Here is a 21,306-nt window from a genome sequence, read left to right on the forward strand (position 1 = left end):
ATGATTGAAGCCAGGCACACTGTGGAGCTGAGGGAGACAGACAGAGGGAGTGAGGGAGGGAGGAGGGGGAGGAGGTTGGGGTGAAACCGCAGATTTTATATGTTGTCTGGTTTTAATTTGGTAAGAGCCATCATTCACCAGTTCATTGAGGTGGCAAACCAGATGAGTGTGTGCATGTGTGTTCCAGGAGTGAGTGTTCTCTCTGTTCCCTCACAGCTTAAACATCGAGAGCCCTGGATATGCTAAAACTCTGACACTTTGTCATTTATCCTTGTTCTAACAATTCTTCAGAACTCAGCTATTTAAAGGAAAAGACAATGGGCTCAAAATAAGCACAAGTAAAATGCTGGTGAAATAAACGTAATCTGTGGGTATCATTTGAAAAACCCCAAATGTTACCCTTGACTGTAAAAATGGTGCTGTTAAATATTAGCTGCCAATTCTGTGATAAACACTAAGTTCAACCTCACCACACCACAGACCATATTGGTTTATCCACTGTGGTAGATGGCCAATCACACACTGCTAAAACCGAAGAATGCTCCAAGCTAAACGATACAAAAAAGTCATGTTTTCTAGATCTGGGTACAGAAAGGGTGGACTGCAGATACCTTGATACTACTTGGGAGTTTTTAGGTCGATACCTTACATGTAGTACAGATACCCAGAAATAGCAATCAATTCAGTGGCGGGTAATATTCAATGTATTCACTAGCCATTTGGCCTGTGGACAAAGAAAGTTACTGTATATTGCACTTGGTTTAGAAACTTTTGGAAATGTTTTTTTTAACTTTCTGATGTAGAAATAGATCAATAGATCCGTTAAATATCAGCCTGAAGCATAGCTAAACATAACAACTGGTAGCATGAGGAATGAGCTGACAAGAGGACAAGGTATCGCCTCCGGTTTAACAGCATTTTATTTGAAGAACGTGTTGATATACAATTGTTGTCTTTTATAATTGTATCATTCTGTTTATTTCTATGTATTTGTTTATGTGTAGTGCCTTCAGCCATGCAAAGAACTGTGGGAAACCAGGAAGGTGCATTCACCAAAGTCGTGTGAGGTAAGACAAAAAGAGAGTGCTTAGCGTGCTGTGTGTGTGTGTGTGTGTGTGTGTGTGTGTGTGTGTGTGTGTGTGTGTGTGTGTGTGTGTGTGTGTGTGTGTGTGTGTGTGTGTGTGTGTGTGTGTGGTGTGTGTGTGTGTGTGTGTGTGTGTGTGTGTGTGTGTGTGTGTGTGTGTGTGTGTGTGTGTGTGTGTGTGTGTGTGTGTGTGTGTGTGTGTGTGTGTGTGTGTGTGTGTGTGTGTGTGTGTGTGTGTGTGTGTGTGTGTGTGTGTATGTGTGTGTGTGTGTGTGTGTGTGTGTGTGTGTGTGTGTGTGTGTGTGTGTGTGTGTGTGTGTGTGTGTGTGTGTGTGTGTGTGTGTGTGTGTGTGTGTGTGTGACAACACCCTTGGTGGCTGTGTCATTCCTGCTCCAGAAACATGCTTTTGTTGGCACCTTGAAGCTATTTTCTGACTGAGTATTCCTGTGTGTGTGTGTGTGTGTTTATGCAAGCTTATGTGTGTAGTATGAATAACATGTTTGTGAGCTTATACATGTATACATGTGAGAGTGTAAAAGTTATGTGTATAGTGTGTGTGGCCCTAAATGATTATTTGTAAAGCCAGTCGCTGTGGTCTTCAGATTAGTTTTTCATCACAATAACTGAAGCATGTGACTGGTTGAATGGCTGGCCGGTTAGGAACACTGGGTAATTCAGAGCTATTAGCTAAAGCTAGTGTTTACATTATGATGATCTCCAGCCATGTGAGATACAAACACAATAATACACACATGACCCCCCTTTCAGACCAAATCTCAAGGGCTGCCTTCAAAGAGTCAGTAGAGTTTACCAAAGGAAACACTTTCACCTCTGCTGTGTGTTTTTCTGCCCTCATATGTGTGTTTATACATTATTTCTGTTGTGTTAGCTGTAATGATAACATCCCCCCCCTGTTCTTTTTCTCAGAAGCAGACCGAGTGTGTGACGAGCCGGGAGTTTCTGACCTCTCTGAGGTCATCTCGTCAGGGGGACTGCCCTCCGCCTCAAAAAGCCACCGGATTTGCTGCGGCCTGCGTGGAGAGCTGCTCGTCAGACCAGCATTGTCCCTCCCCCAGGAAATGCTGCTCTAATGGCTGTGGGCACACATGCCAAGCACCAGCCAATCTATATAAAGGTGAGGTTGGAGCCTGTTTTTATTGTTTATTGGCTGCTGAACTGATGGAGAGAACTTCTTTCAGGAATCAATTAGTATGTCACTGTGCTGATTCACAGTAACAATACTAATATTAATCATTTGTTAAGCAGCCATTTAAAAAGTATTTCTGTCCGTTGAAATGCTATCATTGGCCGACAGTGCTTATTATTAATTGCACTGAACATGCTTTTGGTTGTTTTAGTGATTTGATGATTGCTAGCCTTTGTTTCTATGGTGTTTAAATGTATGTATGTCTCTTTGGTTAACAGAATATGCCACATAAATGTAATTGTAATTTAATGTAATAAAGATCCTTAAATACTGCCTGCTTGACTGCTTCTGAAGTCCTAGACGGCCACGTTGTGGTTAAAAAGCTCCAGCTAAAGTCTGTGTGGAGCTAGTCAGGACTACAAACTGCCTCATGTGTGCCTATGTGGTGAAGATTGGACAGCCATAATAATTAAACCCAAAAAAATATTGTTGAGTGATATTTATATTTTTGCTTTAAGTTGAGTTTCTGATCCACAAAATGTCATAACTCAATCAAGTCATTGTATACTCCAATAACAACTGCTGCATGATTAATGGGATCATCCTATTTTTTTTATGCACAAATGAATACGTATCATGCACTTATTTCCTTCAACAATTAATCTCAAAATTAGTTCCTGTTATTAGATGTTGTGTATATGTATTTTTACTTTCTAATAACATCACTAATATTCAATAATAATTATATTAATGTATTTTGTCATGTCCCCCCAGGGGTTCCTCTGAAGCCTCGCAGAGAGATGAGCTTCGTGGAGGATTCAGAGGGTCGTGTTCGGGTGGTGTGGGTCTCCAAATTTAATGTCAGCATTGAGCCGGTCGTCTACATGCTCCAGTCCCGCTGGAACGCCGGGATCCATCCCAGCGAGGACCATGCCTCTCCATGGACTACTGTTGCCATGGTAATTTCAGTGATCAGGAGCGTTTCAACTTTAAAAACCGGGTCATTAGGATTTTTAAATATTTAAATAATAAAGCAGAATTCATGTTTTTGATCAATCTTTTCACATTTGAAGAGATGGTGATATCATCCTCTCAATATTATTTGGAGAGATAAGCTGTGAAATGGGACGCTGATAGATACAAATGTGACATGTCCAAGATTAATTGAAGCTATAAAAAATGCTTCCCTGTGCCTGTAACAGTGGGACAGCGCAACAAAGTTTGCAACATATCTTTAACTCATAACTCTCAATTTGCCTCGAATGATGAAACTTCTCAGCTATGGAGATGGATGTTAGACTTTGTTTCCACCTCATCAGTCTGCTGCCTTGCTGTCTAAACCTCTCCACCCCAGCCAGTCGCACATTCTGCCAGGGTAAACCCTGCGTCTGTGTGTGTGTGTATGAGTGAGTGTGTGCGTGTGTCTGTGTGAGGTTAGGTAAATAAGCAGAGCTTAAAAAGGAACCACAGGCAGCCACAGTCGTTCCACCGGCTGAGTCTGAATGACTGAACGCTCATTATAGACTTAAATAGATGGCAGCTTGTGTGTGTGTGTGTGTGTGTGTGTGTGTGTGTGTGTGTGTGTGTGTGTGTGTGTGTGTGTGTGTGTGTGTGGTGTGTGTGTGTGTGTGTGTGTGTGTGTGTGTGTGTGTGTGTGTGTGTGTGTGTGTGTGTGTGTGTGTGTGTGTGTGTGTGTGTGTGTGTGTGTGTGTGTGTGTGTGTGTGTGTGTGTGTGTGTGTGTGTGTGTGTGTGTGTGTGTGTGTGTGTGTGTGTGTGTGTGTGTGTGTGTGTGCGTGTGTTTTTATTTTAAGCAGTTGATTACATTTGCACTGTCAGGGAGACAAAACATGAGAATCTTTCTTCAGAAATGTAAACCATAATTGTGGCAAATCATTTAATTTCACTATTATCAGATGGAATTTCATTCCGACAGTGTTCATCTGACTTTCCACTTCATTAATTTGTGAAACTTATATTTCTAAAGTATGGAGGTCCCATGTTTATATTTTTGAAAGAAGATATAATATGGATTTGTGAGAGATGATGGAATATTCGTGCCTAACGTGGGCTTGAACAGTACGAACTGTTTCTGTTAAAACTATTAAAATCACAGTAATTTAAAGTGGACCTATCATGCTATATTTGAATAATATATTGTAGGGCCATACCTATATAAGGTATATTTATACGTTTTCTTTTTCAAAATACCAAACAGGCATTTTAGCCATGCCTCATTTCGCTCTATTTTGCTCTCCTCCACCCTGTCTTTGCATGCGCTGCAGCTGACCACGCCCCCCTGCAAAGGAGGGGGCCGAGTTACGAGCGTCGTGTTACCATGCTGTTACCATGCCACGGCAGCCTCTCATTCCCCTGATAGGTGGAGAGTTGGCCATATAGGCGGAGCTCCTCCGTCCTGACGTCAGAGAAATGTTCAAATCTGGATCAGTCTGTATCAGATCCGTTGCAGCCCCGTTTTTAGAGATTTGGGTATGGAGGAAAAGAGAGAGGGTTGTGTTTTCTGACACTTGGTGAGTTCCCTGGAACACCGGGGACACATATTCATGTATAAAAGACGTACAAAGGTGCATTTTGCCTGATAGGTCCCCTTTAAGTATTAAAAACTTGAATGACCTGAAGTTATGTTAAGTCAACACAATTACGTCTTGGGAAATATGCATATTTCCTTTCTCGCCAGAAATTAGATGAGAAGATTGAACACTCTCATGTCTGCACGCTTGAAATGAAGCTACCACCAGCAGCTGGTTATCTTAGCAAAGAGACTGGAAACACAGGAAAACATCTAGCATGGTCTGTTCAAAGGTAACAAAATCTCCCTGCCAGCAACTCTAAAGCTCTGATTTGCATGTTACGTCTCCCGTTGTTTCATCTTTATCCGTTCTGTTTCTTAGCAGGATGCAGTCACTTTTACATTACATGTTACTTGTTAGACACTTTTATCCAAAGCGACTTACATACTCAATACTGTGGGCAATCCCCACAGGAGCAATTTGGGGTGAAGTGTCTTGCCCAGGGACACAATGACATGCTGACTGCAGTGGGGTTTGAACCCTGACCATCTGATCCCCAGACCCAGGCTCTATCCACTGCGCCACACGCCTCCCACTTCCAAGAAATAGTCCAGTACACTTCTGTTTAAAACAAACAAGATATATCTTTGTAATCAGTGAGCCTTTGGTTAATTAAACTAAGCTAATCAGCAGCTGGCTGTAAGCCAGGACAAATTGTGTAATGGTTGATTGAATGATAATATAAATATGTCCACAATGTGTGTTTTTTCAAAGATATTTATGCTATTGTTGTTACTTTAAATGTGTCATGTTGGCCATCGATTTTCATTTTAGTAATGTGTATGAACTGTTACAAAAATGTAACTTCTAAATGGTGAAATGTGTTTAAGAAAACAAGAAAAACTGCAAGTTAGTCTTTAAATCTGCTATGAATCACAAACAATTGTTTTTGTTGGATGAAGAAAAATATAAGACTGCAAATTATCTTCAACAAAAGTCTTTAGGTGTCATGCATCAGGTCATGGTTATATGATGTATTTGTATTTTTCAGACCCTTTCTGAAGATGCCAGACTGACAGATCTGAGATCTCAGCGCTGGTACCAGTTCAAAGTAGCAGCCATCAACAGCCACGGCAGCAGAGGCTTCACCACACCCAGCAAACACCACATCTCCAGTAAAGGTAACACAAACACAGTCCAAACACATGCTCTCATTTTCTTTAAAGCCCGGTTACGAGATTCCCACAGAGGGATGTTTCATCCTGCATATTTCTGTTGAATTTTAATATTCTGTCATAAGACACTGAGCAAAACACAGATTCCATTTGTGTCATTTTATGATCGATATTACACTTCTCTGAGGAAAACTCGTATCCCTTCCTCTCCTTCCCTGTTCTTTATCTGTCGCAGAGTTGATGGATAAGGTACACACAGCAGGAGAACTATCAGGCAGTCCATAAAACACGGACAGGAAGCAGAAGATACACAACTGCACATGCACATATTCACACATACAGTACTTATTCAGTTGGTTTAGTTCCAAATCCCTTTTGTGGATCAGTGAGACAGGGTGAAAGTGAGAATAACACACACATGCACACACCCACACACACACACACACACACACACACACACACACACACACACACACACACACACACACACACACACACACGCACACACACACACACACACACACACACACACACACACACACACACACACACACACACACACACACACACACACACACACACACAGGTCCTAGCTCTAATGCTTAGCAGACTTAGGTCATATTGGTGTTGTGCCAGGATTGGCTGGTGATATAAATCCCCTGCCAGGATTGGCTGGAGCATAGTTGTATGTGAATAATGACTTCAGGTTGGAACGAACTTTGGAAAAAGGGTCTTTATCAGTTGAGCACTTAGGGGAGATTATGAAGAGGTGTCTGAGATTTTCCACCGCCTCCAACATAACATCCAATCATAAATTCCTTATGCAAAAAAGTTTACAAAATACACAACTCGTGCCATGGTATGTTTGTAACAGCTCCTGGTGGCCACTCAAAATGTTAAAATAGTATTTAATAAGCAATTTTCAACAGTATTTACTTTATTAAGATGAGTACTGACATGAAATGCCTATGGGGATGCATTACTTTCACTGTGCTATACTAAAAGATCCCTTTTTGCAGTACATTACTTTTCTGACACATCATACCCAAACTCTTAGAAAGAAAACAGAAAATTCCCCAACAGGATTTACAATTCGCTCACCTTACTCAGAGCTAGGCACCATTGAGAGTTGGGAGATGTGCACGTCAGTGACCTAAGGATACCCTGTGTAGGTTCCCAAAGACGTTTACATGTATCTCTGCAGGAACATAATTCCAGGTTAGGGCCATAGCCAGCAGTCGTTAAAACTACAATTTGTGCTTTTATGGTGGATTATGTGGGTTATTCTTTGGCTGGGAGGAGTAACTTTCTGAATGTTCTGCTTGTTGCCTGCTCTGCTGGAAGGATATTACAAGAGCAAGGATATCTGTTTCCCCTGTTTCTCTATGCCTAACTATGCTAAGTAGCTGTTGGCTATAGCCGTATATACAAAAGACCGAAATGAAGGTCTGACCTGGTAATCTAAATCTCTGATAGGAAAGTAAGCTTGTATAAAAAATTACTGAGTTATTCCTTTAAGACACAGTGTTTGTCTGTTTGTATTCATGTATGCATTATGAGGGTTAGGGTTAAGGGTTAAGGAAACACACACTTAAACCTCAGTAGGAGTCTGAGTCTTGTGGTTCCAATTCATTAGTCTGACCATTCAGGGGCTGGAGGTCAGGGGTCACAAATCAGGAAGCTGGCAGATATCAGGATGGTAGGAGTTCCTCCGCTGTGACCTGATGCTACCCAGACAGAGAATCTGAATTTGAAAATCCCTTTTCCTGATCATATTCAGATATTCAGATAGTAGGATTGCGCTGTACCTGCCAGTAGTAATTACGAGGGAATGTCTGGTTCTGAAACGCATCTTGAGGTCTTCATCTCATAAAGTATTTGGACTAAAACCTCCTGATTGAGAAAGACACACACAGTGGAAAAGGCCTTGGTGTGTTTTGTATCTAATCCAGAAATTACTGCTGACCATGAGAGACACACACTGCGTATTCCCAAGAAAGAAACGTACACAAACAAGGCAGGTCCATAACTTTGATCTCTGCAAGTGGGTCAGCCTTGCATAGCCTGTGGCCTGTGGGAAGCCTGCCATGGGGGATGTAGTTCTAATCAGATATATGTTGTAGTTTTAATCAAATACAGGATTGTGGCTTGAGTTTCTAATGGGATACAGAGCCAGTGTTGAAAGAGCAGTAACCTCAGGATTTAATTTTGGAGACAAACACTGAGAAGTGGTGGTCGTTTCGGTCTGTGTTTTGGTAGCTACTGAAAAGAGAGTAGAGAGTATCGCTCACCTTTTGATGCTGTAAATCTAATTGGCTTTTAGACTTGAATGAGACCAAGAGGAAATGTGTATTTCCCCCACCAGAACAGCTTCTTTATTTTTGCTCGGCTGCACATTTGACATCAAGCTATTAGACAATTCAGTCAAGCTGGTGAGCGGCCTCTGTTTTTTTGAAATCACGATCTTAACCCCAATTTGTCTTCACTAGATGTTCATATAGATGTAATGCTTCCTTAAAGGTGGGGTAGGTAAGTTTGAGAAACCGGCTCGAGATACACTTTTTGTTATATTCCATGGAATGCTCTTAACATCCCGATAGCAATGAATATCTTAAGTGCTTTGACAAAAAATCCATAAAAAAATGTCATCTGTGGAAGCCGTAGTACTGTAAAAAGTACGACCAATCATTTTAGCCGTCCCGGCTAAAATAACTGGATGGCCTACCTGCCTGTCAGCCTTCCATCTGTGCACAAACTTATCTCGTGCCCTCATTGGTCATGTGCACGTTCGTGTGTTGGAGGAGGGGCTCTGTAAGGAAGTGGCAGATTTGTTCCGGCTGTGTATTTTCAATTTCTAGCGCACTCGAGCTGGTTTCTCCAAAATTACCTACCCCACCTTTAAGATGGGGCAGTAGATGAACAACACATTTTGTTGTTGGTATGTTATTGGTCCAAATGAACAGTTAGGATACAAATGTCCAGTGTGTCCTTTTCACAGGGGATGTCCACGTTTATTTTGGCGTTTCTCTTTGATTTAGTGACTTGACATGACCAAATCCATATTTAAAAAAAAAGCAGCAAGTGATCTTCAGACTTTTTTTTTTGCAACGGACATGCAGGCACTGGGGCTGAGAAGAGTACCTTCATGTATATTATAATTTCATATGGTCTTCTTATTTATTTGTTCTCAACCATCTCACTCTGCAGACCCCTCCACTCCAGAGCATCCAATAAATGTGAGAGTGATCAACCAGACTCTAGACTGGACGGGTTCACAACCGGGCATCAAGCTCCCTGAAAGGTATCTCAGCAGTCTAAATTATATGGATGAATGTATTTGCTATTTTTTTGTTAGGTTAGTTGCTATGCTTTCTTTGGGGACTGCAGGCTGCCGTTGTGGGCTATCAATCATAAAATGCGGTGGAGTGTGCATGCAAATTACTGTTCATCGTTGACCTTCTTCCAATCATAAATAGAAGCTTCCTTTCTATTTGTGTGCTGTAATGCTAAACAATTTCATGTAAAGTTCAGACCATGTCTTAAATGAGTAGCGATATTGATTTAAAACTTTTAATATCAGAGGTGAGGACTTAAATTGTAGCTTCCCTGTGACATGATAAAATGTGTGCACATGCATAGATAAATAAAACAACTAAATTGAAAGCAGTTGTCAAACAAGTATCTATTTAACTGCCAGTCACTGTAACTGCATTTACTTATAAACCTGACCTTTAAGGAAGTTCCTTTCGTTCTTCTTCATTATTTTACAGTTGTTTACATCCGTGTTGTGATGTTATTTGACTTGTTTCTTTCCCTCCCCAGGTCGAGGGGAAGTGGGGTCAAAGTGTCCGTGTTATTAAGCTGGGAGCCCCCCGGAGAGGGAGACCTGCCAGTCCACAACTACAGAGTCACCTGGATGCCTCGACATGCACATACTGCGCACAAACATACACACACCCTTAATGCGCAAACACATACAGTGCACAATAACATGCACACACATCATTCACACTCACGCACACCAGAACAGAGTAAAAAGGAGAGCAACAGCAGAGTGACTCAGGGGGTAAGGACATTTTATTTGTACAAACATAATCAGACTCAATGAAAGGATCCCGAAACCAAAGGTATACAAATCTGCCAACTAGCACCTGTAAAGCTAAATAATTAAAAATAGAAATGCCATTTGTAAAAAAAAGAAAGTATACAAATGTAAATGTGTGGTTTTATGGGGGTTATGCCTCTTCTTGGCCAGGAGCATTGAGCTTGTGGAGCCTTCATTTCATTTCAAACCTTTATTTATCAGGTGTATCCCATTGAGATCATTGCTCTCTTTTTCAAGGGAGACCAGAGGCCTGTACTACGAAGCTGGATTTTCGCTTAGCCGGCTAAATTCAGGGAAATCTCGGGCTTTCCGGTCCTACGACGCTGGTTCTCTTTTTAGCAGGCTAGATTTCCATGGTAACTTATGCTGAGCGGCAAACCTGCTCCGGAGCAGGTTAGGTGGCAGGCTAAGAGATCAACTCAGTGAAAGCACCGCCTGCTGACCAATCAGAGCTCCGTGTGCGGAGTTTAAAGCTATCAAGTCATATTACAGGATAGAGGAAATACAGAAAAACTGCCGTTGCAGGAAAGACGGCCGTGAAAATTAATAGAATATCCCCTCCCATCTTCAGAGCAATCTGACTATTATAATATTAGCGTTAAGAAAGCTTACGTAAATATCTGCCACGACATAAGTAACCGGATCAGAGTAACATTAAGTACAGTCCGCGGCACTGTGAGTGCAGACGTCGATGTGTGCCATTATCATTCATATCATATCACATCATAATGTATCATATATTTCCTTATTTGAGTCAGCTTCTTGAGCCGTATCTGGCCGTGCAACACTCACAGTGTCACATACTGTATGCAGAAGTATTATTTTAAGCAACACATTAAGTTGACGAAACACTCGAGTCAAATTCTCCTAATTAAAGTCAGATCCACTCGTGTCTTGGACGGGGCAGTGATTTCATAAACCTGTTAATGTACGCATTCAAACACTTTTTCTTTTACCAGCTGTATTCACCTTGCAGGTGCAGCTATGTGGCTTTTATCCTGGATAAAGTGTTTAAGACATGGATGTTTAAAGTTTAACTTCTTCATATTTGACTAATATTAAAGTTCACTTTTCATTCAGGAAGTATGACGCTGCGCTGTCAGTACGCTTGTCCGTGTTTGAGATTGGTCGAATGCTCCAAATACCACCCCTTTCATGTGAACGTGCACCTAACTAGATAGGACACGGCTGGCTTGAGCGATCCACTTGATAACCGGCGTCGTAGTACAGTTTAGCGCCAGCGCGTATGTTTTGGCTTAGGCCAACCGGCTAACTCCAACATATCCAGGTTAAGTTGAACCAGCTTCGTTGTACAGGCCTCTGCTCAAGTAGGTTCCACATGAAACATAAAAACATAAACAGAACAACAAAAAGGACATCATACAGCATCATTACAGGGATTACAATTTACATAACTATCCACATGAACAGGTACCAACAGCAACCGATTGAGTAGCATCCAACCAAGCTTTAAAAACATTTAGTGGCACCAGATTGCTCAGTTTCCATTTCAATTGCAGACTATTCCAAGACAGAGGAGCAGCGCATCTAAAAGCTATCTTCCCTAAGACAGTCCTAGCAGTTGGCACATTTAATAAAACCACAGCATGCGATCTCAGGCAGTAGCCACTTACAATTTGCCGTGAGATCAGGGAGCAGATGTAGGATGGAAGTTTCCCTAACATGGCTTTGTATATAAAAATGTACCAGTGACTGAGCCTCCGTACAGTTAGTGAAGGCAGACCAGCCCTTGCATACAGGGTACAGTGATGGGTTAATACTTTACAGTTTGTCACAAATCTCAGTGCACTGTGATACGCAGCATCTAACTTGTTCAGGCAATGGGCAGGTGCATTCATATAAAACAAATCACCATAGTCCAGCACAGGTAAAAAGGTCACAGTGACTAGCCTTTTCCTGGCCTCAAGCAAGAAACAGGACTTGTTCCTGTAAAAGAAACCTAGCCTAACCCTCAGCTTTTTAAGCAGGTTATTGACATGAAGTTTAAAAGAGAGACAATCATCAAGCCAGATACCAAGGTATTTGTAACAGGTAACCACTTCAAGTATTATTCCTTGCGTAGTAACAATATCTAAAACAGGCTCTGGTGTCTTTTTAGCTTTTGAAAAGAGCATTACCTTGGTTTTATCAACATTTAAAAGAAGCTTTAGTTCAGAGAGCTGAGTCTGAATAAGCCTGCACTGGTTTCCTGGCAACCTCACGGTGAAAATGAAGATGCAGGTCAAGAAAAGAGATCTTCTCATCTTATTGCTGGCAAGAAAGCGAATAAGCTAGTAAAATGAAGCATAATGTTGAATAATTGGATTAACCCTATAACCAAGTTGTAACCTTGAACAGCCATTTAATGTGAGTACCGAAAAAATGCCTCCACGTTAGTTTGAGCGTTTGGATAGGTCTGTAAAAAAATAGAATTCAAATGGCACACATTACATACACAAATCTATAGCTGCACCTGATGGATTTGACTGGGTCTGTAAACCCATGCACCATACACACACACACACACACACACACTCTCTCACACACACACACACACACACACACACACACACACACACACACACACACACACACACACACACACACACACACACACACACACACATTCTTTATTGTCCTCTGGTTGTGATTACCACATCGATTTTTACAGGCCTCTGCTTTTTACAGTGCTCAAACAGAACAAGTTCTGTAAAAAGCTTCTGTATGCAACTGGTGCATGTACAGTAAGATTCACTCACGTTAACACTCATTTGGATTTATTCCGAATGAATGACATTAAAATCTAGACATATATCAAACAGTTATATCATTAAAGCATGTGGATTCAAAAATGATCAACTATTAGGAGATGGAAAAAAGCTTTTTTACATACAGTATGTAAATCTGGAAACTTTTACTTGAAGCTTAGATGCCACTAAAGTTGATTTAACTTTTAAAGATAAGTACTGTTCTCTCACTTTGGTTTTATGACGTTACATGCTGATATATTTACCGAAATCATTTTTACATGTGCTCCTCTTCAGATCTGGTTTTACGTATTCCCCGTGAAATCACTGTTAGGCACGCGTTCCCTTTACTTTTGCAGTTTCAGCACATGTTCCTTGTGGATCTAAAAATGCAATATTGTCCTCAAACAGACATTACCTTATCTTCTTCAGGACTTAACTTTGTTAGAGTGCTTTGGAAACATGCAGGTCTGGCTTCACAGCGGTAAATAACACGACGTCTTAGCCATTATAGATTGACAACAGAGAGAAGTGGCTTTTCTGCGTTTGGATAACATGTTTAACTCAAGTCAAAGCATCTGAGATTGTACTGACAACATGCCTTTAGTGAGTTAGGGTCCAGTTATCGTAGAAGATCTGTTCAAAGGTAGAGTTATATGACTGATGTTTAGATCATTATTTATTCCTGTAGTTGCAGCCTGTTGATTAAGATGTGAACTTATTTTACAGTGAATATACAGTGAATCATTGCTGTCTCCTTGCTGCTCAAATCAAAGAGTAACTCCTTAAAAAATGCAAAAGGTTTATTGCTGTACTTTTTTAAATGACATTTAATGCAGCAATAACAGTCAGGAGGGTGGGTATAACTATATGATTATAGGCGTGATGGTGATGTAATATGTTCACGTTGCAACTAAGTCCAGTCAGCAGCGCCAAAATACCCATAATCACAGTAAACAACAAAGATATTACAGCTTTGACGCAACACTTATGATTGCATGTGAAGTGAACATTTATTCTTCAAACTGCTGAACAGTACTCTTTGCAAAGGATCTTTCAGCTTTAGACTTAAATGTTGTAATGTGAGCGTCCACTTCAAGAGAAGAGACAAAAGAATTACAAACATCAAAGTTTGGAGGTTTTAACGGACCTAACTATCCTAAGTGGTGATGGCGATCCCAGACTGAGCCTGGTGGAGCCATTTATCTCTAGTCTGTTCTGCTTGGCTGAGACGCCTGGAATTTAAATGAGGCCCCCTAACTAGTGTTTCCTACTTGCAGCTGCATCTAGACACACACAGAGACCGCAGCATCACACAGGTAGGTAGGAACCAGAATACCAGCTCTACGCTGCGTAAAATAGTTCTCATAACCCAGAGAGCATTTGTATTTTTACTATCCATTAGCCCATGACAATACATTCCCAAGATGTGTACTCAAATATATATCATGTCAGTAAGGAATGTATGCAGCACTGGAGGGATTTAACATTAAAAACAGTAAAAAGGGAAATCCTTAGGAAGTATATAAAACATGGAAAAACCTCTGCTGAATCAGTGCTTTTAAATATACATCAGCCTCTTACATCTGATGTTCACTGACATTAAGCACCAGAATACAATTCCAGGCTTCTCTCTGTTTCACACACACACACACACACACACACACACACACACACACACACACACACACACACACACACACACACACACACACACACACACACACACACACACACAGCTGTAAAGGCCATATGTTTTGTCTATCTTGAGCGTAATGGAAATACTTCAACCCCATTTTGTCTGCAGGTCACCAAGAAACTGCTTTTAACTTACTTTTGTCTCATTCTTTCTTAAGTGTGCGCACATACAGAACCACACACACGCTTGTTATCATCCAAGCATCTCTTTGTTGTGACTAGCTCAAATCCACACAGGCAGACAGCCCTGATTGACTAAGAGCCTGTTAATTAGCTGTCAGTCAAACAGCAGACTAATGCAGAACAGGTCTGGACCGTCAGTCACAAAGCAGGGCACAACACTCGTGATGACAGTAGGGATGGTGAAGATAATAACTGTGATGGCTATAGTGGTGACCCTGAGTTAGCTTTTGAATGTATGTTTGTACCATTTCTATCACACCAAGGTTAAATTCTAGCAAATGTAAATGTCAGACTAAGAAGTAGCCAAGTATCACCAATCGCAAAGACAAATAAACCATACATTTGATGTGTTATAGGCACAGTGTGAGATGTGGCTGCAGGGTCTGTTGCCAGCTACTTCCTACTTCTTTTCCGTCCAGACGGTGGCCTACTGGGGTCAGAAGAGGCTGAAAAGCCCCAGAGCCCAAATTGTCATCAACACAATAAGTCATACAGGTAAGTAAACAAACAATTGTCCTCATGATGGTATACTTTTGATATTTCACATACAACTATATCCAATTTTTTGGATTGCGATTGAAATGCATTTAAGGATTTGGAGTACGGTTTTTTTGTCTATCTTTTTAATGTCTATCGATATGAAGATGTTATACAGAAATGAATATTGTCTGAGTTGAATAATGATACAAATAATAATACATTTTATTTTTAAAACACTTTTCATAGCTAAAAGCAATCCCAAAGTGCAAAGTGTTTAAATAGGTGCAGTTCCTGATGCAGGGTCTAATATTGTAATAAAGAATATGCAGCTTCATACTGTATTTATTCTAAAATTTGATATATAGATCCCGAAGTCGCTTATGAAGATACTGTATGTTTTATATTTAATTAGGAACCAAATATCCAGAAGGTTTTGTACAGTTGTGTTTGAGTGAATACACTTTTAGTGGCTATAAATAAACGAAGTAGTGTAAACTGTAGCTGTACTGTTTTTGTTTCTGTGTTGCAACAATACAGCCACCTAAGGACTCCCCGAGCAACTCCAGCTTTAAATATAGACTCACTCATTTGTAAAACTTATCCTGCCATGCATTTAGTTAATACTGTACACTCCATCGCGCCCATTTGGTAACGGACTCATACATTATTGAGTTAATGTTTTCAGTACGTATAAAATAGCTGAATTTACTGTCTGTCAGCATATTTTGTCTGCCTGCAGCTGCACAGTTTAAACACAAACATACAATGGAAAGTGACGATGTAAATGGTCGTCCAGGCAACAGAGGTATTTATAGGTGACCTGTGGGTCAGCCCAGCAGAGGATTATAGCCAGCTGCAGCTCAATTATCAAACCACATATCAACAATTTAATATGGAAATTATTTATAATGTTCCAGTATTAATATTTGACACAGTGCACATTTTAGCCTGGTTTCCCTCAATGCTAATGAGGGTCAGGTAGGCCAGATAAAGCCATGTGATGCTTCTGAGTGAAGGAATTAACAGGAAAGCTAGCTACCAGCTGCACTCTCTGCACCAGTTTATGGTATTCCTGGCACAATATAAAACATTTATAGATAGCACGTGTTATATAACAGGTTTCAAACATTCAGTCATTCAAATGTGTTTGCGAAGTTGCCAGTTAGGTACTCAAAAAGTGCTACTGAAGAATGGAGTACAACATATATTTTTTTTAATACTGCTTTGAGACTCAAAGCTTAGGTTTAAGTTTTTTGGAGGTCTATACATTTAAAGTTATCTGACAACATAACATATTTTCTCAATTGCAAGGCTAGTCTTGTATTAGCTATATGTTTTTATATTTTCTAACTTTTATTGCGCTTTTTTTATTGCAAACAAATACCTTAAAATCAGCTGAAGTTGAAAGTTGTGACATTTTTCATTTTTCATTTATCTCCACTGTCTCTTCTCCTCTCCTCTCTTCCTCCACTAAAGGTGAAGAATTCTCCAATGAGCTCCCATCTTCATCATCCTCATCATCTCTTCCCTCTTCACCTTCCCTCTCATCCTCCTCTCCTTCCTCCCCTGACATCTCCCTCTCCCCCTCTCTGCCTCACCCTGAATCCTCCCTTAACCCTGGTAACCTGCGCCTGGAGGTCGCCGCCCCTCATTACCATGACGACCAGCTGCAGGTGAAGGTGTTCTGGAAGTGGCCTCACCACGGTGAGTTGATTTTGGCAGGAAGTTCATAAATGTGCATCATGAAATTGTTGTTTTTTTGGTTTCAAACTGTGAAATTCATAATAATTAACACAATACAAACATTCCACTTATGCTGTATCCGTCTGTCTTTTGCTTTACAGGCAAGCAGAAACATCGGGGTCCATACATTTTGCGATGGCGTCCACATACCTGCAGTACAAATATTACAAGCACAGACAGAACCACAACTGTTCAGGTATTTCTATCCTGGACCAGTCATTTTTGGAGGAGTTTTATTTGTCTCTGTGTGCGTGAAATCTGTAGCTGTTTTGTTTCTATGTGAGCATTGTTATTGTGTCTTTTTGTGTGCATGACTGTATTAGAGATCAGATTTGATCAACTTAACTAAGATCACTCTTTGTGTAACCTTGTCTCTCCACTATCATATAACTCACATATCTTTTATCATCACAATGTTGAATCCAAGGCTAAAATATCCTAACAATACATATATACAATTGAAAATAAAGAAAGGGGTTTGACTGAGAAGGAGTTAAGGGACAGAGATTTGCAGAATTATCTTAGTTATAACCATTAAATATGTTAAAAATAAATTTCATTTATGGCCCCCAAATCTTAAAAATGCTGCAATTTTAGTCCCAAATCATGAAGTAGCTGCAATAATTAGGAGCCTTTTAAAAGTCAAACTGTTATTAAGTGTATACAGTGCACTAGGTATCTCCGTGCACTAGGTATCTCCGTGCACTAGGTATCTACTCACAGCATTTCATCAAGAGAAAACTACTCACCAACATTACATTTTTACCCGCTGTTGACACGGTGTTGACCTCTCGTCTAAAATGATCACAGACCCAGTGGCTTGATAAATATCAAAGTGCTGGTTGCAATTTGCTGGCGTCACAGAGCATGCTTTTCTATTTATTGAAGCTCAACGTTTCTTTAACAGTTAAACAATTTCTCGCCATTTGAAGCTGCCAACCTGCAAAGTTGCCAAGTGCTGTTTCAAACAGAGATGTTTATTTGAACATGGAGCTAACAAGCTGCTTATGTGAGACAGGTTTCCAAACAAAAATAGAGGTCATGTGTGTATTTTAGGAAACCTTGTAATATGTTTGTTTTAACAAGCAGCTGTGTACAGTTTAAACAATCTTTTTATCCTTAAATTGGCTTGATTTTCTTTCTCCAGGGCACCCATCACACCATCACAGGCCTGCAGTTTGCCTGTAAGTACAGGGTGGCCGTATCAACGAAGGCTGACCCGGGGACAGAGGCCCTCGCCTGGGTTACAACCCCGACCTGCTCCTCCATCAAGGTTAGAGGAGGTAAAGCGTTGCCCTGCAACAATGAAGGTGAGACTATATATCATCACATAATTATTTTCACTTTCTATGAGGGACATGTCTATAGAGCATTATACTGTACACTGCTTAAAGAAATACTAAATAGCTTTCAAAATGACTAATAATCCTTTAAAACTAAGTCATAACAACTAAGGTCAAGCCAAGGTCCTATGGCTTCATGATTGCTAGTGTCAAAAAAGTGTAATTATGTTTCTATTTTATTCTAAATAAATGCAAAAAGAACAATTAAGACGATGTAACATACATTTTTGACACTACAATGATCACAAGAGGTGCTGCATTAAGAATATGAACATGCACCGTATCTACCTACTTTGGACTTGCACTTGCACACAGACATTTATATATATATATATTGATATTCAAATCACCCGTATTTGTATATATGTAAACAGCATCACCCAATTCTTTATAAATCCTTGTGTGAACTCTTACCTGTACTATCCTGTGTATCAATCTTATTTCTGTGTCTGCTAAAACACCTGAGTTTCCCTACGGGGATGAATAGAACTTTATCTTATCTCATCGTATCTTTTGTTTGAAGGATTCTAACTTTATTTATACGAAGCTACAAGCAGTGTATGGCTTTTTTTACATACATTTGTGGCAAGTTATAGACATTTGCTTCATAAAAGGTTAAACCTAAAATTCCAGAAGTTCTGCTAATAAAACTTTTTTTGTTGCAAAACGTTTTTTTATGCACACTGACAAATGTCCTCTGTTGTTGACAGAGCGCCTCCTGGCAGGCAGAAAGGTGGTACTGCGTCCAGAAAGACTGACCGCAGACTTCCAACAAGTCAATGGCACCCTGCTCACGACGCTTCGCTGGAGGATGTCCCAGCATGCACTTGACCCTGCAGCTGTGGAGGGCTTCCAGTTCACCTGGACGCTGCAATCAGGGGTTACCACGGCAACAGAGGGGCAGGACGACACACTTATCTCCCAGACGCAGACAATCGCACCGGTGAGACACGAAGACAGGTCTACACATTGACTGGATTGTATATTACCAGCAAGAGGAAAACTCCTTAGAAATATGAAAGGGACATTTCTCCTTATTTCTTTTAATTTTGTATTTAAAAATATATAATAAGTAAACAATACACAAATTATAAAAGGAAAAGGCTGATTAAAATACATTTAAAATGGGGAATCATGAGCGTAACAACGAAATGTACATTGTTACAGCAGAGAAGACAGTTCAGAGAAAAAAACAATAATTAACATATTTAATTTGAAATAAAAAAAGGGCAAACAAATCCAATAGTACATAATAGAGTCTTGTGATATTCAATATTTTACAATATTTGTGTTATTGTGAAGCATAAATAGTGTATATTTTGTGTGTGTCAGTGAACTTACCCTGCTTTGCCCTCCACAGTATCAGCGGTCTGTGCCACTTTATGGTCTTCAGGCTGACAGTGTTTACCAGCTGCAGCTCCAGGTGCTAACAGCAGGGGGAAACAAAGGGGCCACAGTCTTCAAGACCATACACACTCCAGCTATCAACGCCACACTCTGATCGGTAATGGTTCTTACCGAGTAACTCACTGCTGTTTTTATCTCTGTTAATAACTATATGTCATTCCATCACAAAACCAATAGCATACATTTACTGTTTTCTATAAAAGCATTATAATTGTCATATTTTGTCTACTCAACCGTACCAATGATCTCTTTCAGGCCCAAACTCTGCAGATGTCATCATCTGCCGCACCAAGCTCTTGAACATCCCCAACACCCACTTCTCTACTGTCTATAGTGCAACATGTTTATCATAGCAGTTCAAGTGCAGACAACATGAGCTGTACAATATAGAATGCAACTGTGTAAAAGTGATCACTCTCATATAAACCATTGTTCCTACCCTCTTTAATCACAATATCAGGATGGTTGTGAGCTTGTTCTAATGGGAAATAAATCATTCATCTTTTCGATGAATAATATTTCAGCTGATCCAAAAGACATGGCCTAAATCTTTATTTTTCTGTACAAATTGTAAAGAAATAACTGTACCTGCACATGGTTCCAATATAAAAAGCGACTTAAGTAAAGACACATCTACCCCTAAACAATATTTTCCTATATTTTTAATTAAAAATGCAAGCTTTTCAAAAGATTTCCTCTATCTATATTAATGCAGGACATGTATGTGAAAAGTTAGGTGTTTAGATTTATTTCTCAACATCACTGGAGCCCAATGACACTTGTAAAGAGACTTATTATGCCTGTTGTTTTTGATCATGCAAGTAGAGAATGGTATATAGCACTGACCTTATGTACAAATGGAAATGTATAGCAACAGACTGACTTTGTTTATTTCAATACATAATCTGCTGCAATAACTTTGAAGCCGAAGTGTCTGAGTGGGTGAGCGTAAACTTTGAATTAAGCTCAAATATATTTTGAATATGTTTTTTGTTGGTTAAAAAAAAAGAATAAGGTAATGCTGTGGTAGATTTCTTAGTTTTACAAAAGTCATTGCTATGAAAATGTTGGAAACTACTGGTCTAAAGCAACCAGTTAACATTATGTTAATATTCTCTTTTTTACTTTTTTTTTTACATTTTACTGTTGATAATTTTGTACTTAATTTCTTTACTTTTGACTGTTAGTTTTATTTATTGTTTTCCTGTATTTTGTAATTAAAGGTTTTCAAGATACAGTGTGTGCTGTGTCAGTGGTCTGGTGGTTAGAAATTATAATAATGATCAAAGGGATTATACACCATAATAATACTTGTTGTAATATATCATGCATAATAGTTATTCTATAGTAAAGATAAGAATTATCCTTGCTTTTCTTCAAAACCAATATGATCCTTTATTAACTATGGCAATACAGATTTAGATAGATAGATAGATGGATACTTATCCCAAATTGGGAAATGTATTATATCTACAAGGATTACAAATGTACTTAAACATCGAATAAAATACAAATAAAATAAAGATAAACATTTAAAAACTGTATCTACATATTCTCAGTAAAAAAAAAACATATATTCAGAGGAGTATCTAAACATAAAATATACAGAATATATTTGAATACTCTGTACAGTAGCTTGAAATTAAGAGTAAAATATATCCTGT

The 21,306-nt window shown here is 39.6% G+C and overlaps 1 protein-coding gene across 1 annotated transcript in view; it reads left to right on the plus strand.

Moving 5' to 3' along the window:
• The window catches only part of anos1b (anosmin 1b), a 46,075-nt gene extending 25,254 nt beyond the window's left edge, over positions 1-20,821 (plus strand). Inside the window, exons 3-15 of the mRNA XM_034146440.1 lie at positions 1,005-1,067; positions 2,013-2,220; positions 3,007-3,191; positions 5,813-5,942; positions 9,144-9,237; positions 9,759-10,002; positions 15,026-15,164; positions 16,626-16,853; positions 16,994-17,088; positions 18,040-18,202; positions 18,946-19,178; positions 19,596-19,739; positions 19,898-20,821. Of these exons, the coding sequence (XP_034002331.1) occupies positions 1,005-1,067; positions 2,013-2,220; positions 3,007-3,191; positions 5,813-5,942; positions 9,144-9,237; positions 9,759-10,002; positions 15,026-15,164; positions 16,626-16,853; positions 16,994-17,088; positions 18,040-18,202; positions 18,946-19,178; positions 19,596-19,736 (1,923 nt within the window). The 3' untranslated portion in view covers positions 19,737-19,739; positions 19,898-20,821. The remainder of the gene's footprint in view (positions 1-1,004; positions 1,068-2,012; positions 2,221-3,006; positions 3,192-5,812; positions 5,943-9,143; positions 9,238-9,758; positions 10,003-15,025; positions 15,165-16,625; positions 16,854-16,993; positions 17,089-18,039; positions 18,203-18,945; positions 19,179-19,595; positions 19,740-19,897) is intronic.
• The last annotated feature ends 485 nt before the right edge of the window (positions 20,822-21,306 follow it).

The sequence above is a fragment of the Trematomus bernacchii genome, unplaced genomic scaffold (genome assembly GCF_902827165.1).
Source record: "Trematomus bernacchii unplaced genomic scaffold, fTreBer1.1, whole genome shotgun sequence".
Lineage (NCBI taxonomy): Eukaryota > Metazoa > Chordata > Actinopteri > Perciformes > Nototheniidae > Trematomus > Trematomus bernacchii.